A 22465-nucleotide genomic window follows, 5' to 3' on the forward strand; every position below is an offset into this window, starting at 1 on the left:
CTCTGGCAGTTCATTCCACACACAAACCACTCTGTGCAAAAATGTTGCCCCTCGTGTGCTTTTTAAATCTTTCTCCTCTCATCTTTAAAAATATACCCCTTAGTTTTGAACTTCCCCAACCCAGGGAAAAGACTCTTGTCATTCATCCTATCTAAGCCCCTCATGATTTTATAAGCTTCAATAAAGGTGACCCCTCAATGTCCTACACTCCAGTGAAAAAAGTTCCAACCTTTCCAGTTTAGTTTTATATCTCAAACTTCCATTCCCATCTGGTAAATCTTTTCTGAACCCTCTCCAGTTTGATAATATTTTTCCTGTAACAGGGTGGCCAGAACTGCACACAGTACCCCAGAAAAGGCCTCATCAACATCCTATACATTCACAACATGACACCCCAACTCCTTCACTCAAGGGTATGAGCCCCTGGGTCTGCATGGGTTTCCTCCGGGTACTCTGGTTTCCTCCCACAGTCCAAAGATGTGCAGGCTAGGAGGAATGGCCATGCTAAATTGCCGGTAGTGTTCAGGGGTGCGTGGGTTACAAGGGGATGGGTCTGGGTCTGGGTGGGATGTTTCAAGGGACGGTGTGGACTTGTTGGGCCGAAGGGCCTGTTTCCACACTGTAGGGAATCTAATCTAATCAATGAAGGCAAGCGTTGTAAACACTTTCTTAACAGCCCTGTCGACCTGTGACACAAACTTCAAAGAATTATGTATCTGAACCGCTAAGTCTCTCTGTTCCCCAACACTACCCAGGGTCCTACTTACATAGAACATAGAACAGTACAGCACAGTACAGGCCTTTCAGCCCATGATGATGTGATGAACTTTTACCCTAACCCTAAAGTCTATCTAATCTCCATCCCTACCTTATACTATCATCCATATGCCAATCTAACAGTTGCTTACATGTCCCTAATGAGGCCAACTCCACCACCCACTCCAGCAAAGCATTCCAAACCCCTATCTCTGAGGAAAGAACCTACCTCTGACGTCTCCCTTATATCTACCTCCATTCACATTAATCCACATGTTTGGTCACCTCTTCAAAGAATTCAATAAGGTTTGTGAGGCATGACCTACCCGCACAAATCCATGTTGACTATCACAACTCAAACTGTGTCTTTCCAAGTGATCATAAATCCTATCTGTCAGAGCCCTTTCCAATAATTTGCCCACCACTGACATAAGACTAACTGGCCTATAATTTCCAGCGCTATCCCTATTTCCTTTTTTGAACAAAGGAATGACATTTGCCACTCTCCAATCTTCCAGCACTATACCCACGAGCAGTGACGACATAAAGATCGTCACCAAAGTCCTTGTAATTTTTTCCCTTGCTTCCCACCGAACCCTTGGATAAATCCCATCAGGCCTAGGGGATTTTTCTATCTTCAAGTTCCTCAAAATTTCAAGTACATCTTCCTTACTAACGTCCACCTCCTCTAGCCAACCAGCCTGTTTCAAACGGTCCTCTACAACTAGATCCCTCTCAGTTGTAAATACTGAACAAAAGTATTCATTAAGGATCTCTACTGCCTCTTTAGGCTCCATGAACATATTCCCTTTACAATCCTCGAATGATCAGAGAAAGGGCAGGGCCGATCATTTAATCCTCATGTACGTGTAAAAAGCCTTGGAGTTTTCCTTGACCTTATCTGCCAAGGTTTTCTCATGCTCCCTTCTAGCTCTCCTAAGCCATTTTTTCAGCTCCTTCCTGGATAACCCGTATCCCTCTAGAGCCATTTCTGTTCCTTGTTTCCTAAACCTACATAAGCATCCTTCTTTCTCTTAACCAGTAATTCCACCCCCAAGAGGAACAAGGCTCCCTCACTCGACCGCATCTTTAGTAGGGACAAACATATCAAGCACACGCAGTTTGCATTCCTTAAACAATCTCCACATTTCAATAGTGCTCTTCCCTGACAGTATCTGTTTCCATTTTATGTTACTCAGTTCTTTCCTAACAGAATTGTAATTACCCTTCCCCCAATTATAAACCTTACCCTGCTGTATATACCTATCCTTTTCCATGACTATTGTAAAAGTAACAGAGTTATGATTGCTCCGGCTAAAATGCTCTCCCACAAACAGGTCTAACACTTAGCCCAGTTCATTGCTGAGCACCAAATCCAAAGTGGCCTCTCCTCGTGTTGGTCGATCTATGTACTGTGTCAGGAATCCTTCCTGAACACACTGGACAAAATCCGCTCCATCTAAACTATTACAACTAAAATGTTTCCAATCAAAATTTGGAAAGCTGAAGTCATCCATGACTATAACCCAGTGACTTCTGCACTTTTCCAGTATGTCTTCCAATCCGTTCCTGCACGTCTCTGCAACTATTTGGGGGTCTGTAAAAAAAAAACCCCCAAAGTGACTGCTCCTTTCTTGCTCCTGACCTCAACCCAAACTGATTCTGTCAATATATCATTCTCGAACTGCCTTTCAGTAGCAGCTATATTAGCCCTGACTAGCACTGCCACTCCTCTCTTTTTCCACCCTCTCTATTTCTTTTAAAGCACCTAAATCGCAGGACTTCCAACAACCATTCCTGTTCCTGAGTTACCCAAGTTTCTGTTTTGGCCACAACATCGTAGTTCCAAGTACTGACCAATGCTCTAAGTTCATCCGCCTTATTTCTGATACTTCTAGCATTGAACTCTACACACCTCAAACCATTTCCGTGTCCACAAGTACGCTCCATTGACTGCATTTTGTTTATTAACAACCTCACTCCTCTGTTGGAAGGCTGAATACCTCATCTTGTGCATTACATATCCGGTTCCCCACCCCCTTCCCATCTTATTTTACTTTTATAAGCATTACCCTTGTTTGTATTACCAAATGCAATGCCTCACATTTATTAAAATTTAAACTCAATCTACCACTTCAGTCCATTGGCCCATTTGATCAAAATCTTTCTGGAATCTTAGATAACCTTCTTCACTGTACCACCAATTTTTGTGCCATCCGCAAACTTAATTGACCGTACCACCTATAATATCATTGAAATCATTTATAAAAATAACAAACAGAAATGGACTCAGCACTGATCCCTGTGGCATACAGCTGGTCACAGGCCTCCACCACTGCCCTCTGTCTCCTGCCTTCAAGCCAATTTGTATCCAATTGGTAAGCTCAGCCTGAATCCCATGCGATCTTACTTTACGAATTAATCTGCCACATGGAACCTTGTCAAGGGCTTTACTAAAGCCCAAATAAACAACGCCTACCACTTTGTCCTCAGCAATCTTTTCGGTTACTTCCTTAAAAAATTCACTCAAGTTTGAGACATGATGGTCATTGCACAAAACAATGCTGACCAGGTTGAGCAAGAGACCAGCTAGACAGAGCAGTTGGAGAGAGAGAGAGAGAGAGAGAGAATAGGACCCCTTAAAGATCAAAGAGGTTGTCTTTGTGTTGAAGCTCAGGAGATTGGATAGAGATTAAGTGAATATTTCACATCATTTTTTATTTTTGAGAAAAGAAAAAGGGCACAGAAAATTCAGGGAAATAAATATTGATGTTTCGAAGACAGTTCACATTACAGTAGAGGAGTGCTGAAGGTCATGGTAAACAAAATGGTGGATAAATCTCCAGGACTTGATCAAGCGCATCCCAGGACACTGAGAATTTGTGAAAAGAAACTGTGGGGACGGTACAGAAATATTTGTATCATCTATAAACAGGGGTGAAGTACCAGAGGACAAGAGGATAGCTAATGTTGCGCAATTGTTTAAGGAAGGTTGTAAGGAGAAGTCTGGAAGCTGTAGATCTGTGACTATCCCTGAACTATCTATCTTTCAGAATCACCTCCAACAATTTACTTCCACCAGTGTCAGACTCACAGATCTATAATTTCCAGGCTTCTCCTTCCAACCTCTCTTAAACAACTGCACAACATTAGCCACCCTCCAGTCCTCTGGTGCTTCACCCATATTTATAGATGATACAAATATTTCTGTATGGTCCCCGCAATTTCTATCCTAACTTCCCAAAACATCCTGGGGTCCACTCGATCAGGTCTGGAGATTTATCCACCTTTTTATTTTCCAAGACCCCAGCACCACTTCTGTATTGTGAACTGTTTTCAAAGTATCAGTATTTATTTCCCTGAGCTCTCTAGCCTCCAGTTTTTACTGTTATCTAAAAAATGATGTGAAATATTCATTTAATATCTCTCCCACCTCTTAAGGTTCAACAACCTCTTTGATCTTTAAAGGGGTCCTCATCTCTCTCGCTCAACCAGGTTACTCTGTCATCATGAAGCTACCCCTTCATCCCAGGAATCTTCCAAAATTGCTTGTTATATCCTCAAAAACCACTAATAAATTTGCTGAACACAATTTCCCATTTATAAAATCATTTTGACTCTGCCAGATTGTACTATGATTCTCTAAATGTCCTGCTATTACTTACTTAATAATGGATTCTAGCATTTTACTAATAATTACAGATATTAGGCTAACTGGCCTAAAGTTTCCAGATTTCAACGTCACTCACATGAAGAGAGTTGTACATCTGCGGTTTTTTACCCAATTTCTTAATCTAGGGAATTTTGGACGATTATGAACAATGCTTTTGACATCTTAACAGCCATATTTTCTCAAGGCTTCGGTTATCGGTCATCAAGTCCAAGGAACTTGTTGGCCTTTAGTCCCAATTATTTTCCTAGCACTTTTTCCTCAAATGGTCAAATTTTCTTCGATTATACTTCTTGATTTTCTATCATTCTCGAACTCAGAGGCATAGTCTCAAGCTACAGGGTCCATCATTTAGGGCTAAGTTGAGGCAAAGTTTCAGTGCTGCAAAGACTGGGGTTAGATTTGTCATCTCTGAGAATCAAGGTCTATGGGGGGCAAGTGGGAATGCAAGTTGTAGCAAGTGATCAGCAATGGTCTTACTGAATATCAAGGCGGCTTAAGGGGCCTTATGTTCTCCTCACTCTTATTATAAATGCTCTTACTCTACTACTAGACACTTAGAATCCAGACAATTTTGCAGGCATCTTCTGAAAGGAAAAGGTAAATTCAGAACAAGACTTCAAAGAAAAACCAAGAGGGAAAATTACGATTGACATCAAGAAGCTTGTTTCACTCCAGAAGAGTGAATCAACATGTGCACCTCCAGATAATGCACTAAAAACAAAATAATCCATGGAATCATTTTCCCAGCTGAGTGCCAAGACAAACAAGAGGATAGGCTCCTTCTAAATAATAGGCTAGCTTAACCAAGATAATATTCAACCGCATTTAGCAGCTGAATCAAAGGAATAGGTTTTATTCAGAAAATTACATTTCAGTGATCACTGTACAATTCTCAATTAAATCAGTTTCAGTTTTCACTGCAAAAAGTGACATTACAACTTTTATCATGCAAAATACAGTTTTTGCAAAACCCTACTGTAGCAACAAAATTGTTAAAATTGCTCCATCTGTAAAATACTAATCTAACAACTCTTAACTAAAATGCCCTAACAGCCAAAAAATTAGGATTCATGTTAAATAAGATTTTATCAGCTAAAAGGAGCCAACTTAAAATCCATAAATATAATTGATAGAGTACAATTGAGAGAATATACCCACAAGAAATTACCTCAGCTGCTTCTTAAAAACCAGCAATACCCATATAACCTACAATTCTTACATTATTTTCTGATACTCTGCATTTTAAAATTAAACATCCCTGCTGTATTATAAAAGGAACACATTGTACTACTTGAAGTATCTACTTACTACAAATCTACTTTTGACTAAAGATATTGTTAGATGCAATGAGTTTCCAAGCAGTGGGCAGACAACACCTTCATAAGTCATATGGGCAGAAATCCAAATGAAAATAAAAAGTGTGAGTGTAAATTAATTCAAAAATGCAAAGTGGAAAAACACTTACAAATTTAAAAATTGCATCTTCAAAAATCAAGCAATTCAGCATTTCACAGTGCAGCAAGTCATTTGATTATGGAGGAAGTCAGGCAATTTTTTTAAAAACAGATTATTAACCTGTCACATTTCCATTGGTACAATAGCCAAGCAACGGTTTACTCAATCCAATACCTGGAACACTCAATGCTGTCTATGACAGATTCACACAAATAAGTTGTGACTTGTCACACTTGCTCCACAGCTCAATCCCACCCCTCCTGACTTAATTCTACAGGTAGCAACTCTCCAAAAAAAAAAGACATGAGCAAACATTATATTAGAAGTAAACCAATGCAAAATTGAAACAGTGCACAGGTGAAAGAAAGCAAACTGATCATAATAGCATATTCAGCAATTAATCTGAAATCAACTGGGAGAAGCAATAAATAAAACAAGCAGCATTCTTATTTTTAAAAATTACATCTACTGAAGAAAGGATAAAATTGCATAGTGCCATGGTTACACTATATCAGAGTCACCATGAAAACATCTAAGCAAAAAAGCCAAACAGAAAGAGGCATAAAGCAAATTCAAACATCAAATGACTGAGGTATAATTAAAGATTGGAGGAACAAGACTTCTTCAGTCTCAAGTATTCTTAGGAAACTTAAGTAAGGGTACACAATGGCCAGATCTTCTCGTTGGAGTCTCTATTTCTGACTCAGATTGAATATGTTACTTTTTGAGGAGTTTGCTAACCCAAACTCAAGGTCAGGAGCTTTTCCAGCTGAAGCAGCAATCCACACAGGCAGCAACAGGTTGGATCAAAGAAATCAAACTTCCTTTTTCACTGCAGCTGCCATATTCTGCAATTTAAAGGTGTGAAAGGCACTTGTGATGAGAGAAGGTAGATAAGGTAAGTGAGGGGCTATGGGCACCAGGTGGCCAAAGAGCCAAGGTTGTCAGGTAGGAGAGGGGTGCAACTGATGGATGGTGTTGTTAACATTGACATTATTAAGAAAAATCTATTCAAAAATAATCTGCTCACTTTGAGGTCTGTCTAAACTTGGAAGAATTGTAAACTGTGGAGGACAATGTGAAGCTCCAAAAGGATATTGAAAAGTTGTTGGAGTGGGTGTGTAGGTGGCAGATGAGGTTCGATGCAGAGAAATGTGAGATGATGTACTTTAATCGGAAAACATTGAAAGATAGCATAAAATAGAGCATAGGATTCTAAATGGGGCACAAGAGTAAAGGAGCCTGGATGTTGAACAGATTATTAAAGGTAGCAGGACAGGTGAAGAGAGCTGCTAATAAAGGATGCAGTGTTCTCACTTTCATTCATGGGACATTTTACTAAAAGCAAGAGCAACAAGGTGATATTGAACTTCTACAAGGCACTTGTTCGAGCTTGCCTGGAGTATTGTTTACTGTTGTGAATGCTACTTTATAGGAAAGATGTGAACATATTGGATTTCCCCAGGGCAGGATTGACTGCCACGAGGGGTCACAGTTTCAACGTGTTAGGAGGAAGGTATAGAGGAGACATCAGAGAGAGGTTCTTCACCCAGAGAGTTGTGAGCGCATGGAATACTTTTCCAGTGGTAGTCGTGGAAGCAGAGTCATTAGTGACACTTAAGCAACTGCTGGACATGCACATGGACAGCAGTGAATTGAGGGGAATGTAGGTTAGGTATTTTATTTTTGGATTAGGATTAACTATTTTTGGATTAGGATTAACTATTTTTGGATTAGGATTAAGCACAACTTCATGCGCTGAAGGGCCTGTTACTGTGCTGTACTTTTCTATGTTCTATGTTCTATTTAGGTTTTGACCTCATGAGAGCCTTGATCCCCATACAAACAAAAGAGTTGAACAAGAGAGTTGGAATCAAGACAGCTGAGGTTAACTGCCCATGACATCAAGGCAGCAAGGGTGGCATCAGGGAGCCCTTGCAAAATTAGATTCATTGGAATAGGTGAAGAACTCTTCAAAGGTTGGAATCACTCAAAGGAAGATGGTTGTAGTAGTCAGATGTCAATTATCTCCACCACTGGACATCACTGCAGGAAACCCTCAGTGCTGTACCTTGGGTCCAACCATCTTCAGCTGCTTTAGCAATGACTTCTCCTTCTTTACAAAGTCTAAAGTCGGGATATTTGCTTTAATTGCATAGTGTTCAGTACTATTCATGACTTCTCAGATAGTGAAACATCTCATTCCCAACTGTAGCAAGACATGGAGAAGATTCAGGTTTGGGCTGATAACAGCAAAGTATCATTATCGTCACAAAAATGTTAAGCAATTACCATCTTCGACAAGAATCCAACCATTACCACTTAACATGCAATGGTGTTACCATTGTTGAATTCCTCCGCTATCAACATTGCGCAGGCTACTATTAACCAGAAAACTGAACTCGACTAGCCATATAACTACAGTGGCTACAAGAACAGATCAAAACCTAGGAATGCTGCAATGGGTAACTCTACTCCCGATTCCACAAAAACTTATCCACCATCTGCAACGAACAAGTCAGGGATGTGATGGAGTACTCCCCACTTGAATTAATGAATACAGCTCCAGCAGTACTCAATAAGCTAGGCACCAACGAGAAGAGAGCAGTCAGTTAACTGGCACCCATTCAACATTTATCACAATACAGTAGCAACAGGGTGGCCAGTCTACAAGGTGCATTGCAACAGCTCCCCAAGACTCCTTCAGCAGTATCTTCCAAATCCACAAACTCCACTAGCTGGGAGATGGACAAAAGATACATTCTCGAACTCCCTCCCTAACAAAAGTACGGATGCACGTACACAACATGGACTGCCGAGGTTCAAGGAGGCATGTCATTAGCAGCTTCTCAACAGTTTTAATATTGGACAATAAATGTAGGTCTAACCTGTGGTGCCCATATTGTGAATTTTAAAAAAAATAAATGGCAGGTAACTAGGAGGTGAACAGAGTTCATATGATGCAGAAGGAGGCTAATCAGCCAATCATGTCTGCACCAGCTCTTCAAATAAGCATGATTGCCTTGTGCCAGTCTCCTGCTATATTCCCATACCCTTGTACATTATTTTTATCCAAATAAGAGTGAAATGCCTTCTTGAATATCTCAACTGAATCTACCCCCAAACACTACCAGGCACTGGGTTTCACGCTCTAACTACTCAGTGAGTGAAAAGGTTTTTTTTCACATCACTTTTGCTTCTTTTGCAAATCACTTTAAAATCCATATCTTCTCATTCCTGTTGCTTTTACAAGAAAGAACAATTTCTCGCTATCTACTCTATCCAGCCCACTTACCATTTTGAAAACCTCTATCAGATCTCCTCTTGGCCTTCTTCTCTCCAAGAAGAACAGTTCCATCTTTTTTAATCTATCCTCAACTGAAGTTTCTCATTCCTGGAACCATTCTCATGAATCATTTCTGCACTCCCTCCAATACATTCACATTCTTTCTGCAACACAGCACCCAGAGCTGCACATAATACTCAAGCTGAGGTCTAAGAGTGTCAATATCACCTCCTTGCTCTAGTACTCAAAGCCTCTATTAATATAGTTCAAGGTGGGTATCGGTTATTGGTAGCAGGTAGGTTGGGGAAATAGGGTGTAGGAATGTTTGGGAATTTGGATCTATGGGGGTCAGCAAGGAATTTTTAAGAGGGAAGGGTTTGGGACTGGGAAGGATCTTTGTGGGAGGCGGACCATGTTTGGGTTCAGAGGCATTCAAGGATCTGTGGGGCAGTTGGGGACGAGATAGGGTGCTGTTTTACAGTGGACCAAGAATTAGAACAGGTTTCGTTCACTCTAACCATTCCTGACTACTTAATCCTCTGAAATTTCCAACATTAACTCAGAATTGGGCACTTTCTCAGAGGATTCCAGATGCCAGTTACTTGCCTACTGGAGGTTTTAACTTCCTAGGCAATTCATGAGGAGTCAGTTTTGTGTAGACTTCCGCGTTGTCCTGATGTGCAACTCCAGTCTATACTTCAGTAATGATTATCTCCCACTGAAGATCTGAGCCAGCATTAAAAGAATAGATCAAATAAATTCAGAGTACAGCTTCAAAATGTACAACAATGTGTATACAAGATCTTACGATAAAAATGAAGAATTAATGCTTGTAAAAGAGTTGCTAATTATGAAACAAAGTTATTTTGATTAACAACAGATGAAAATACTTTTGACTTCTTTAAAAGACAAACGATATCCAAAAAAATCTGAAGAAGGGTCTAGGCCCAAAACGTCAGCTTTTGTGCTCCTGAGATGCTGCTGGGCCTGCTGTGTTCATCCAGCCTCACATTTCATTATCCAAAAAAAGGCTTTTTTTTAAAAATACTCCCAAGTAAATGATTTCTTTCTGTTGTGTTCTGACCTTCTAAGCAATTAAAGGGAAGATGCCTATTTTAGCATTCGCTTAACTACTAATAATGCGTATAAACATCAGATATAAATAAGGTCACATATATTAATTAGCAAAAGCTGAAGTTTTTGCCTTATACGTTCAACTTATTGACCATTCTTTTCCAATTATATCTCTAAAAGTTGAGGGTGTATTTTGAGATTTAGGACCAGACCGGTCAGGAGAGAAGCTAGGAAGCACTTCTACACATAAAAGGTGATATTATTTTGAAAGCTCTTTAATATGTCAGTAGATGCTGGATCCGTTGTTAACTTTAAATCGGAGATAATTTTTTTATTCAGCAAAGATGTTAAGGGAAATGGGAGAAAGGCCCAAATTTACAGACTGTAATATAAAAAAAACCTTGACCAAATAGTTGAAGGAATAATTGTGACTCGTGAGGTCCAAGCCAAAGGAAGGGCAGGAGATAATCTGCCAAAACCTGACAGAGAGAGTTCGGTCTAACATCAAGGAACTGAAATTTGGACTTATTCGCCAATTTTTATTTACCTCCCTGTACAAATTAAATCTTCTCAACAACACAGAGACAGAAATGAACAAGTGGTGACTTAACCAGGTGGGGATTCTGGCAAAGGGAGTTATAAAATTCTTTATAGCAGTCCACAAGAGAAATTATTCCCTGAGGTCTTTAAGCAGTTACAGATTTGAATCACTGGGAGCAGAATAGGAAGGCTGGGTTTACCAAATCAAGTCTAAGCGATATATGACCCAAATGGAGGGCGTAACATATGCATGTGCTGCGGACTGCTATTGAGAATTATATCTGCGTGTTGGAACCTCAAATCCTGGAAACTAACAGTGAAATAGCTATTGATATTTGGCCATTAGTAAAGGCATTTAAAGGTGTACAGATGGACACCACTCAATGGTACTTTCTCACACCAGAGATAGAGATAATCTCTGGGAGCTTAATTTGTGAAAGCAATTTCAGTTACTGTCTGCAAGTAATGAAATCACCGACTGTGGGAATATTCCACCTGCCCAGCAAAACATCAGGCTACTTGTTGCAGCCTAATGAGAAGATTCATTTCAGGTTGACAAGGCCTCAGGAAACGTGAGTTGGCAGGCCATGCAGAATGCTACAGAAATTACTCAAGAGTAAGTCAGGCCCTCCAGACAGCAGCCTCATAAGGAATGAATATAAGTAAACCTAGTCACCAAGACTGGCAGTGGGTGCAAACAATCTGGGACCCATAACTGGGTCGGATTTTCTTCTGCCAAGGATTGCAGGCAACCATGTATTGGTGTGAGGTAACCAGAATGGAGTATTGGAGTAGGAATATTGCTTATAAGGGCAACAGTTATGTGCTGTTAACAAAGAAGAATGACTAAGATTATGACCACCATTTACTACAAACCAGTGGCATCTGGATGGAGAAAAAAATAGAAGCTGATATTTACGACAGCGTAGTTCAGGAATCGTCCCACGATTTGGAGGTCTGGCCACCCAAACAATCAAGAGATAACTTCAACAAAAAAAAATTAGCTTTGTGGATAAACCACCAGCTGAAAGGACAGGCTGAAAGGGTTTAAAATAAAACACTGCCCTGCAGAGCAATAGTCAATGGCACACAGTTATGAGCTGCTAGCTGTGTATAAACTCAAGGGCACAAAACTGTAGGCTAAACAATACATAGCAATGTATGTGAGATCACCATTCCATTTACTCTAGGAACCAACTTATCTGCAAAATAGCAAAGGAATGATAATAACAATGCACACAGCAACACAAAGGTTGTTTATTCATTGAGTCTCTGTGCCTTGAAAGATGTCATTAGAACATTAGGGACACTGGACACGAGAGGACACTTGATATACCTAAGCCAGACATAAACTGTTATGTTCAGAACAAAGTGAGGCCTGTGGTGTAATCAGACATGATAGAATGTACATGCCTTCATGCTAATTGCATACTACAATTAGACTGACATACCTTCACATTAATTGGTTAAATGTACTCATAATCTACGTATGATGCAAACCTATTCAGTCGTAACAATGGATTTAGATAACTGTACCCCTCTTAATTGGTATATGATAATTTCCTGTAACTGAATCTGAGAGTATAACTGCCTTAATTCTTTGTTCAGTGTGTCATGTTTGGATACTTTGAAGTTCCTTGCTATAGTGAGTAATAAAAGCCTTTTTAAACACTTTGTAGATCTCTCTGGATAAGGGTCAGAGTACAGCAGGGTGACTATCAGACCCTCAATGTCCCACAACACTGTCAGTTTAGTCATCTTGCTTGTTCATACAGAATTATGCAAAAAAATTACATTGTTACAACTTCAAATGTCTATTTCATGGCATCGATGAATGCCAATCATTATAAACTGCAGCTGAATGCTTTACAGATTGAGAATATTTGCTAAATTCATCAAAGGTTATATGAATACACATTTCTGAAGAAGGGTCCAGACCCGGAACATCAGCTTTCCTGCTCCTCTGATGCTGCTTGGCCTGCTGTGTTCATCCAGCTCTAAACCTTGTTGTCTCATGAATACACATCGCTGTTCTGGTGAAAAGGACTAAATTTTACTGCATTTCTGATTAAATCAGAATTAGATTATCATTACAAAGAAGCTATACTTCCAGCATTATGGGATCAATAAACCAGCCACGACTGTGCCCCTTGTGTTGACGACAGCAAAGTCTAATTAGAAAGCTTAGAAATTTTGAATTAAATGAGCAGTAGTGAAATTAGTGCACAAAATGTCATAAGATCCGATGTATATTGGTAATTTCAGTCTTGCAGAAAATTCTATCCCAGTTGTCTGGCTCTTCCTTATTCTCAACTGCAAAGGAATTCAGTCTCTGCTGTTAGCTGATGTCAAAGAGGCACTTAAGATTCAGGAGATGGGTAAATGTTACATTCAGAAGTAAAATTAACTTATCTATTTTAAAAGCTAATCAATTATGGCAATTGAAGATTTCTGTCAAAGCTGGACATATATCAGTTCAGTATCTACTTTAAATGGTGACAAGGAAAATCAATGCATTATCCCCGATTCATTGAACAACTAGTGAAGAAGGTACTCAGTTGAGCACATAGCTCAACCATAAAGTCTTAACACAATATTACTGGAAAATACACGGCTCTTCATTGAGGCTTTTTCCTGCCTGGATGATGCACTGTAACTAAAAAGCTGAAAAACAACATAATAAGAATTTCCATCTCACTGAGCAAGTTCTTAAATTGATACATATCCAACAATCTCTTCAAAAACTCTGGTCACATTTTGTCAAATTCCAAAACAGCTGCTGAGACACGACACAACATTTTAAAACAAATCAACAACATTGATTAAATAAAACAACCCGTAGTATTCTAACAAAATGTAATTTCATCCATTGGCCTGAGGGTAACTGATCCTTTAAAAGCATCCAGAATCCGGACCCAGATAGGCATCTGCTCCAAAAATTCAGTTCTTCCTTGAGTCAACTTTTGTTGAGATTCATTCATTGGTTTTTGAGATAAGTGGTTACAATCAAATAGTAACAAAATAACAGAGATGAAAACAATGCCTCCACTCGAATTCAGTGCAGGAGGTAATGGTAGTTCCCACTCCCACTCCTGTTTGCATGCAACAGGAAATGGTGTGTGTACTGCTACATCAGTTGAAACAGTGAAAGAAAAGGACAAGAAGTCACTTAAGCAATCACCCAATCAGCTAGCTTGGGAAAGGTAGCATGCTTACAGGAGAAAATGTCATCATTTAAAGCCCAAGGCTCGTCAGGATAATGAGGCTGACTCAAACAAGTTACAATGGAATAATGCGACATATTTTTACCATTTACGTACAAAGAAGGGACCAATTAATTGAATGAAGATAACATTTGTCTGCTATTAGCATTGTGCACATTCATTTCAATTGGTTCAATTGATAAGACCCTTGCCTGAACCAGAAGATTGTCAGATCAAGTCCATTCTAGGACTTGAGCTGAGAAGTCAAGGCTAACAATAGCCTTGAAGAATTCTTGAACGGTTGTAGTTATTATATTTCAGATCAGACGTTAAACAGAGACACCCAAATGCCCTATCAAATTATCACAGAAGATCTCAGGGTGCAATTACGAAGAAGGGAATCATTCCCCATGAATGAGTGAATAATATGTGAAATATCTATCCCTCAATCAACAACATGAAAATAGCTTACCTGGTTATCATGTTGCTATTTGTGGGAGTTTGTCATACACAACTTGGGCCACGTGCCCTGCAGAGTAACAGTGACCACACTTCAAAAAGTATTTAATTGGCTGTAAAGCACTTTGGGACATCCGATGTCATAAATACCCTTCACAAATGCACATTTTAATTTCAGTCTGCAAATAAAGAGTCTCACTAATTCAGTCATAGAGCTGTACAGCTGCAAACAGACCCTTCAGTCCAACTCGTCCATGCCTACCAGATATCGTAAATTAATCTAGTCCTATATGTGCTAACATTTGGCCCATATCCTTCTAAACCCTTCCTATTCATATACCCATCCAGATGCCTTTCAAATGCTGGAATTGTACCAGCCTCCACCACTTCCACTGGCAGCTCATTCCATACACGCACCACCCTCTGCATGAAAGTGTTGTCCCTTAGGTCTCATTTAGACCTTTTCCCTCTCATGTTAAACCTATGCCCTCTAGTTTTGGAGTACCCCACTCCAGGGAAAAGACCTTGGTTATTCATCCTATCCATGCCCCTCATGATTTCATGAACCTCTATAAGGTCACTCCTCAGCCTCCAATGTGCCAAGGAAAATAGCCCCAGACTATTCAGCTTCTCCGTACAGCTCAAACCCTCCAACCCTGGTAACATCCTTGAAAGGGTTCAGAAAATATTTACAAGTTTCACAATATCCTTCCTATAGCAGGGAGATCAGAATTGAATACAGTATTCCAAAAGTTGCCTACTAATGTCTAGTCCAGGCATAGCATGACCTCCAAACTCCTATACTCCATGCACAGACTGATAAAAACAAGCATACCAAATGCCATCTTCACTATCCTGTCTACCTTGCTCTCCACTTTCAAGGAACAATGAATGGGCACTCCAAAGTCTTGTTGGCCTTGATCTTACCATCAAGCGTACAAGTCCTGCCCTCAGATGCCTTTCCAAAATACAGCACCTCATCTATATTAAACTCCAACTGCCACTCCTTGGCCCACCGAATCAAGAGCCCGTCGTACTTGGAGGTAACCTTCTTCATAGTTCAGTACACTTCCAATTTTGGCAAATTGTCATCTGCAAACTTACTAAGCATACCTCCTATATTCATATCCAAATCATTTAAATAAATGACAAAAAGCAGTGGACCCAGCACAAATCCTTGTGGTACACCACTCGTCACAGACCAGGCCTCCAGTCTGAAAAGCAACTGTCCACCACCAAGATAATAAAATATGAGGCATCAATGTGGACTTCACCAGCTTCAAAATCTCCCCTTCCCCCACCGCATCCCAAAACCAGCCTAGTTCATCCCCTCCCCCCACTGCACCACACAACCAGCCCAGCTCTTCCCCTCCACCCACTGCATCCCAAAACCAGTCCAACCTGTCTCTGCCTCCCTAACCTGTTCTTCCTCTCACCCATCCCTTCCTCCCACCCCAAGCCGCACCTCCATCTCCTACCTACTAACCTCATCCCACCTCCTTGACCTGTCCGTCTTCCCTGGGCTGACCTATCCCCTCCCTACCTCCCCACCTATACTCTCTCCACCTATCTTCTTTTCTCTCCATCTTCGGTCCGCCTCCCCCTCTCTCCTTATTTATTCCAGAACCCTCACCCCATCCCCCTCTCTGATGAAGGGTCTAGGCCCGAAACGTCAGCTTTTGTGCTCCTGAGATGCTGCTTGGCCTGCTGTGTTCATCCAGCCTCACATTTTATTATCTTGGATTCTCCAGCATCTGCAGTTCCCATTATCACTGTCCACCACCAACCTGTCTCCTACTTTCGAGCTGGTTCTGCAACCACATGGCTAGATCTCCCTGTATTCCATATGATCTAATCTTGCTAACTAGTGTACCACTCGGAACCTTATCGAACACCTTACTGAACTCCATAAAGATTATGTTCACCATTCTGACTTCATCTATGCTCACTGTTATTTCTACAAAAAACTCGATCAAGTTCCCCTGACTATATATTAAAAAGTGCATTTGGAAAAAGTGAAGTAGCATCCGCATTGATTTGCAAAAGATTTAATATTAGATTCGGAGCTCATAAAATCTTGTGTCCAAACCACTGAATGATATTAATCAGACATTAGGCAACACACACAGCCCTGAATAGAATAGCTGTTTGAACAGCCCCCCTGTGCCACCGCACAAGGCAAACCAACAATTTAAACATTTAATTAGGGATTTTCCTATTGTAAAAACTTCTAATCTGCAATAATGCTTGAGATGAGGAATTTTTGTGTGAAATCAAATGCAATTGTTTGCAAGATCTCAATAAAGAGAATACATTTACTTGTTTCATTTTTACCAAAATCAAATTAATTTTGCAAAGTTTTAAAGCTTTCTTTCATTCTTCGCTCATTTTGGACGAATTTTATTCCCACCTGCTTTCCCGATTAAGAGACACTATCTTTGCTTTGAGCAATTACAAGACTCTCTTAAATTACATAGAACATAGAACACAGAGCATTACATCAGCCCTCGATGTTGCGCTGACGTGTGAAACCAATCTGATGCCCATTTCGCCTACAGTATTCCATTATCATTCACATTTATCCAATGACCATTTAAATGCCCTTAAATTAGGTCAGTATATCCAAGCATTTGAATTTAACAAAAGAATTTTCAAATCTTGTATTAATTCTTGGAGCATTTTGCAATCAGATATAAAGGCATAATACTCAAAGCATAAGAATTCAAAAAGATTTAACACGGAAAAATATCTTCCATTGCCTTACTTTGCAAATGGTCGACATTGGTTTTCTCCAGCATAGCAGATCCCAAATCGTGAAGTGTAGCAACTTGGTCTCCAACACACAGCCCACTAGAACTCAGAGTGACACCCATGCTTGTGTCATTTTTTCCTTTGCTTTTTCTTCTGTTTTTCTTTTTCTTATTGTTCTGTACTTCCATTTCATTAATTATTTGCACATTACTCTCTGTTCTGCCTAGGTCAATATTCAGACTACAACTGTCAAAAGATGGTTTATACCTTGGCAATATAGCCTCAGAGTAATGATCACTTTCCCCAGTTGCTGCTGTTTTTTCAAGCCCCACAAACTCTTTGTGGTGATCGAGATATGGTTTTGGATGGCCTTGCTTCGGCTTAGTTTCTTTGAACGTAACTTCATTTGCTGACTTAACATCTTCATCCTGGTTGACGGTGATGTCTCTTTGCTTGTTTTCCTTTCTGGTCACCAATCCCTGTTTCTTCTTCCCAGAGTCAAGCATGTCAGACTCACCAGTATCCACAACCTTTTCCATAAGACTAACAGGCAAATTTGCAAAGAGAGCAGTGCCGCCAACATCCAGAGAGAGGCTACATTTCACATTATCTCCTAGAAATTGTCCATTATTAACATGCTTCTGTGGCATCATTTCTACTTCTGAAAGATTCAAACTACTCCCAGGAATAACGCCACATTCATCATTCTTGGCTACGCAATTGATTTGCTGAGCAAATTGGCTTCGATAGGCCCTAAACCTTCCACTACGATGCTGATTCACCAGCCTGGAATAAGCATTTTTTTGTGGATAATAAATCTTACTAACACTATGTCTTGCATCAAAAGAGGGAAATGTTTCTTTAGTTTGTCCTGAATGATCCATTGGTGATGTTGATAATCACAAAAGAGACAAGTGAAGCTGTAGAGAAAACAATACTCATCATTATCAGATATACATAATATATTATCCTGGAATATCCAAAAGCAAATATTTAAAATAGCTTTAAAACAATAGCCCAGCAATATCAGGACAAGTGATCAAAATCTCAGTCAAACAGACAGGGGAAAAAGTGAGGCTCGGTGAGTAAACTATTATTAAAGAATGTTATATTTGACTCACAAAATCACTGAGGCCAATTATTTTAAAAGTAATGCTCTAACAGAACTAACTCCCATAACTGTATTTAACATTATCTTACTCCCTTTGCTTAGCTTTCTAACGGATTATAATTAAATTAAAATTATTTGACTCCTCTTATCAGTGATAGGTGGCAGACTGGTGTATCAGTTGAACCTAACCATGCCTTAATACAATCATCACACATTATTATTTTCCACCAATCACTTGGACAGTCATGAGGATGGAGATGTCCTGGTAGATCTTTGTATACACAGGAATTACTGAAATAGTTATAATATTCCCCATTACTGCTGCAGATGACATCAGCACAGACCAGATGGAAAATAACACTCTTCTGATGTCTATGGTTCAGTAACACACGATAGGGTGTTTATCCACCAAAAGTATTATCTTTCAAGTTTGCAAACTAAATTTCAACAATGTTTGCTTCAAAATGACTCAAATATTGGGTTAGAGTTGTGGACATTTACTGGACTACAAGGCGATCCTGATTAGCTGATTTATACAATGCAGAGATAAATTTTCCCTGGAGCATCAGAGGCTAAGGGGAGAGTCTTGTAAAGGTTAATAAAATCACGAGGGGCATGGATAAGGTGTTTAACAAAGGTCTTTTCCTCAGGGTAGGGGAGTCCAGAACTAGAGGACATAGGTTTAAGGTGAGAAGGGAAACATTTAAAAGGGGCAACTTTTTCACACAAGAATTGTGCGTGTATGTATTGAGCTGGCAGAGATGGTGGAGGAGACTGGTACAATATCAATATTTAAAAGGCATCTAGATCAGTACATAATAGCAAGGGTTTAGAGGGATATGGGCCAAATGCTGGCAAATGGGACTAGATCAGCTTGGGATTTGTGATCAGCATGGGCGAGTTGGACCGAGGAGTCCATTTCCATGCTGTGCACCTCTATGAATCTAAATGAAAAAGTGGACATATACCCAGCAGTTATGTCTAACCCTAATGTTGAAAGATACAACAGGTGCTGGCTGAAGGTGAGGATGTGCATAGGAAAGGTTAGGGAAGACAGCTGTAACTATTAATTGCCAAGAAAATAAATTAATCCATAAAGAGTCATGAACCAGTGTCACAGAGAAACAAGTGTTCATGTCCAACTTTGCTTTAAAGGGACACAAAAATTTAAGTTTAACTTCAACAGAGCTAAGAGAAACTAACAAAAATAAATATGAACCGAAAGAACAGCTGATGCTTAAATCAGGAACAAAAACCAAGTTTCTGGAAGAGCCCAGCAGGTCTAGCAGCATCTGGTGAAGGAAAAATCACAAATTAATGTTGTGTCTGGTGAAGGGTCACCAGACCCAAAACATCAACTCTGTTTTTCCCCTTCACAGATGTTGCCAGAGCAGCTGAGCTCTTCCAGCAACTCTGACTTCATTCCAAAAATAAATAAAAATGTGTTACTGCATGTCTCTTACATACTTCATTCTGTGGCATCAGTGTACAAATATGCACGAGGCCACAAATGCAAGGCAAGCAGCCAGCTTGCACACTTTCCTCAAATTCATCTTATCAGTTATTGCCCAGTCAAGGAGCAAGCTGAATAGGTCACCCAATATACCCAATGTAACCAAAGACCAAGGTCCAACTTCCTTCAGTTGCTTCATCAATAACATTTTCTCAATCATGAGGTCAGAAGTGAGATGATTCACTGATGATTGCAAAGTGGTCAATTCCATCCACAACTCCTCCAGTAATACAGCAGTCCATGCCTGCATGCAGAAAGATCTGCACAGTCAGGCTGGAGCTGCTGAGTAGCATGTAACATGGACACCATAAAAGTGCCAGGAATTGACCAATAAGAGAAAAATTGACGCATCTTCCCATAAAACTCTATGATGCCAAGATTTCTGCATGCCCCTATTATCAACACACTGAGAAGTACCTTTGATGAGAAACTTATTTGCATCAACCACACAGATACTGTGGCTAGAAAGCAAGTCAGAAGCTGAGAATTCTCTGGGGAATGACACACTTCTTGGCTCCCTAAACGCCCCTGCCCACCACCTCCAAGGAGCACACTGGAATAATTTCCACTTGCCTAGATTAGTGCAAATCAGACGACACAAGAAGTCTGATACCAATCAGGTCAAAACAGCCTGTTTGATCACCCACCACATTAAGCAATCACTCCCCACACCAACGACACACAATTCATTGCAGCACAATGTAACATTTACAATCTGCACTGCAATAACTTGCAAATTTTTTTTTCAATAGCAACTTCCTTAATACCTAAAGACAGGATTGGTAGATTTTTAGGAACTTCACTGCCTGCAAGGACACCTCCAGTCACCAACCTGACTTGGAATAATAATCACCTCTCCTTTACTGTCAATATCCTGGAAGTCCCTCCTTCACAATATTAAGCAAACTGTTCGAGCATGCAGTTCACCACCATCTCCTGAAGGAGAATTAGATAATTGCAATATGAAAGGCTGGCCGTGAGAATGACGGTAACATCGCATGAACTGACTACAAAATGTAGTTCAGATAAATTCAAATGTTTAAAATGGGGTTGTAGCCTGTCATGTTCCACAAAAAAAGTGGAATACACTCAGCCCAGTAACAGGAGTTTCGAATAAGCTAGGAGCCTGTCAAAGAGGGGCAACATTGTGGCCCAATAAGTGCGTCATGTAGGACAATGACCTTAGATGGCCCAAGTATAACGAAGGACTCTCAGACTGACAGGCCAACATCAAGCTCCCCACCAGCAGCGCCACAGATTAGCAACTGGAGAAAGAAGTCTGTTCTCTCAATGTAAAGTCATGCACTTCTTTAACCAGAAAGGCCTGAATCAACAGACCCAGACTCGGTGACACTCAAAGATGCGTTTCCCCTTCAAGACTCCACTGTCATTGTCACGTACAGAACAAAACACCTATTCCCAGCTCCTGGGACTTACAGAAGGGAAAAGCTGGCATGAACAAGGTGTCGTTCCTCAGTTTAACAGCCGCTGCAACCTCCGGATCACTGCGCGTCAACAAACTCCTTCCGGGTCATACTTCCCGGAAGCCGTGGGGGCGCAATGCATTGTGGGAGATGTGTTCTGGTCCATCACTCGCTTTAGTGCGCCGTGGCCCCAGAACGTTGAAGAAGTCTTGCAGCTGCCCCACCCCCACCTCATTCACATCCCCTACATATAAAATGCAATGTCTTATAATATGTGTATTCTTCCCATAGTTTACAAGATTCATTCTTAAAAAAACGGTTTGAAGTGTCGACGTTTGTCTCACAGTTGAGGACGTTGCCTGTTTTGAGGACTAGCAACCATCGTTGCCACCTTGGACAGCAACTCCACAGACAACAAAGCGGCTGACAATAGGAAGAGTCTGCTTTGAAATCAACGTATTATTTAGAAATCAGACAGTTGCTTTATCGTAAGACAGGAAAACACATTAAAGCTGACATCAACCTACCTTCCTTTACGTAGTTACAGCGACTTCCTCCATTATTTTTAGAAATAGTTAAATATTAGTGAAAAAAAGAGCCGTCAATTCGAGTAAATACTGGAACCGTCCTCATGCCTACAAATAATCGGTTTAATGCGTCCGTAATTTTAGCAAATTGTTTTTGTAATCATAGAATGATAATGTTACCTAGAAACCATCTTCAAATCCCAAATCATAACTTGGTCAGTTTTTAATCTTGTTTTCACAGATCCGTTAGTGGGAATTTTTGACTTAGGGAGGTTTTGACTCCACCTCTGAGCAGGTAACATTTTCAGTGCCACATCATTATTGCTCGGCTGCTAACGTATAACAAAACCTGAACGAAACCCGTGAGATCGCTATTCGAATGGACGCTGCATTTGGGTTCTCGAGTTTACATTTGATTCACTCAAACATATAAATTCAAATATACTGGCAATCGACCGTATAATATAACCATCAAGTAATGGTTACGGTAGTAATGTCGGGTGGGACGTAAGCTAGGATATATTACCGAGGACCGTTCCTGTCTACAATGGCTCGTAATGCGGACATATAATGTCAGTAACAATAAGAGGGGAGAATATGTTTAGTTAGATTGCCGTTCAATATTAAGCGCATTCGTGATCCGTCAAACTGCCCGAATCAAGTTTACCACCTCGCGGCCGTTTAGCTGAAATT

The 22465-nt window shown here is 40.3% G+C and overlaps 1 protein-coding gene across 2 annotated transcripts in view; it reads right to left on the minus strand.

Annotated features, from left to right (window-relative positions):
* The window catches only part of dis3l2 (DIS3 like 3'-5' exoribonuclease 2), a 296352-nt gene extending 274990 nt beyond the window's left edge, over window positions 1-21362 (minus strand). The window contains exons 1-2 of one of the 2 annotated variants that reach the window (XM_059651106.1): window positions 21259-21362; window positions 17211-18117 (exon numbers count right to left, since the gene is read on the minus strand). In XM_059651106.1, coding sequence (XP_059507089.1) covers window positions 17211-18081 — 871 coding nt within the window. In that variant the 5' untranslated portion in view covers window positions 18082-18117; window positions 21259-21362. The remainder of the gene's footprint in view (window positions 1-17210; window positions 18118-21258) is intronic. The other variant, XM_059651107.1, reaches the window with a different exon arrangement.
* Between the last annotated feature and the right edge of the window lie 1103 nt (window positions 21363-22465).

This window comes from Stegostoma tigrinum, chromosome 14, assembly GCF_030684315.1.
Source record: "Stegostoma tigrinum isolate sSteTig4 chromosome 14, sSteTig4.hap1, whole genome shotgun sequence".
Classification (NCBI taxonomy): domain Eukaryota; kingdom Metazoa; phylum Chordata; class Chondrichthyes; order Orectolobiformes; family Stegostomatidae; genus Stegostoma; species Stegostoma tigrinum.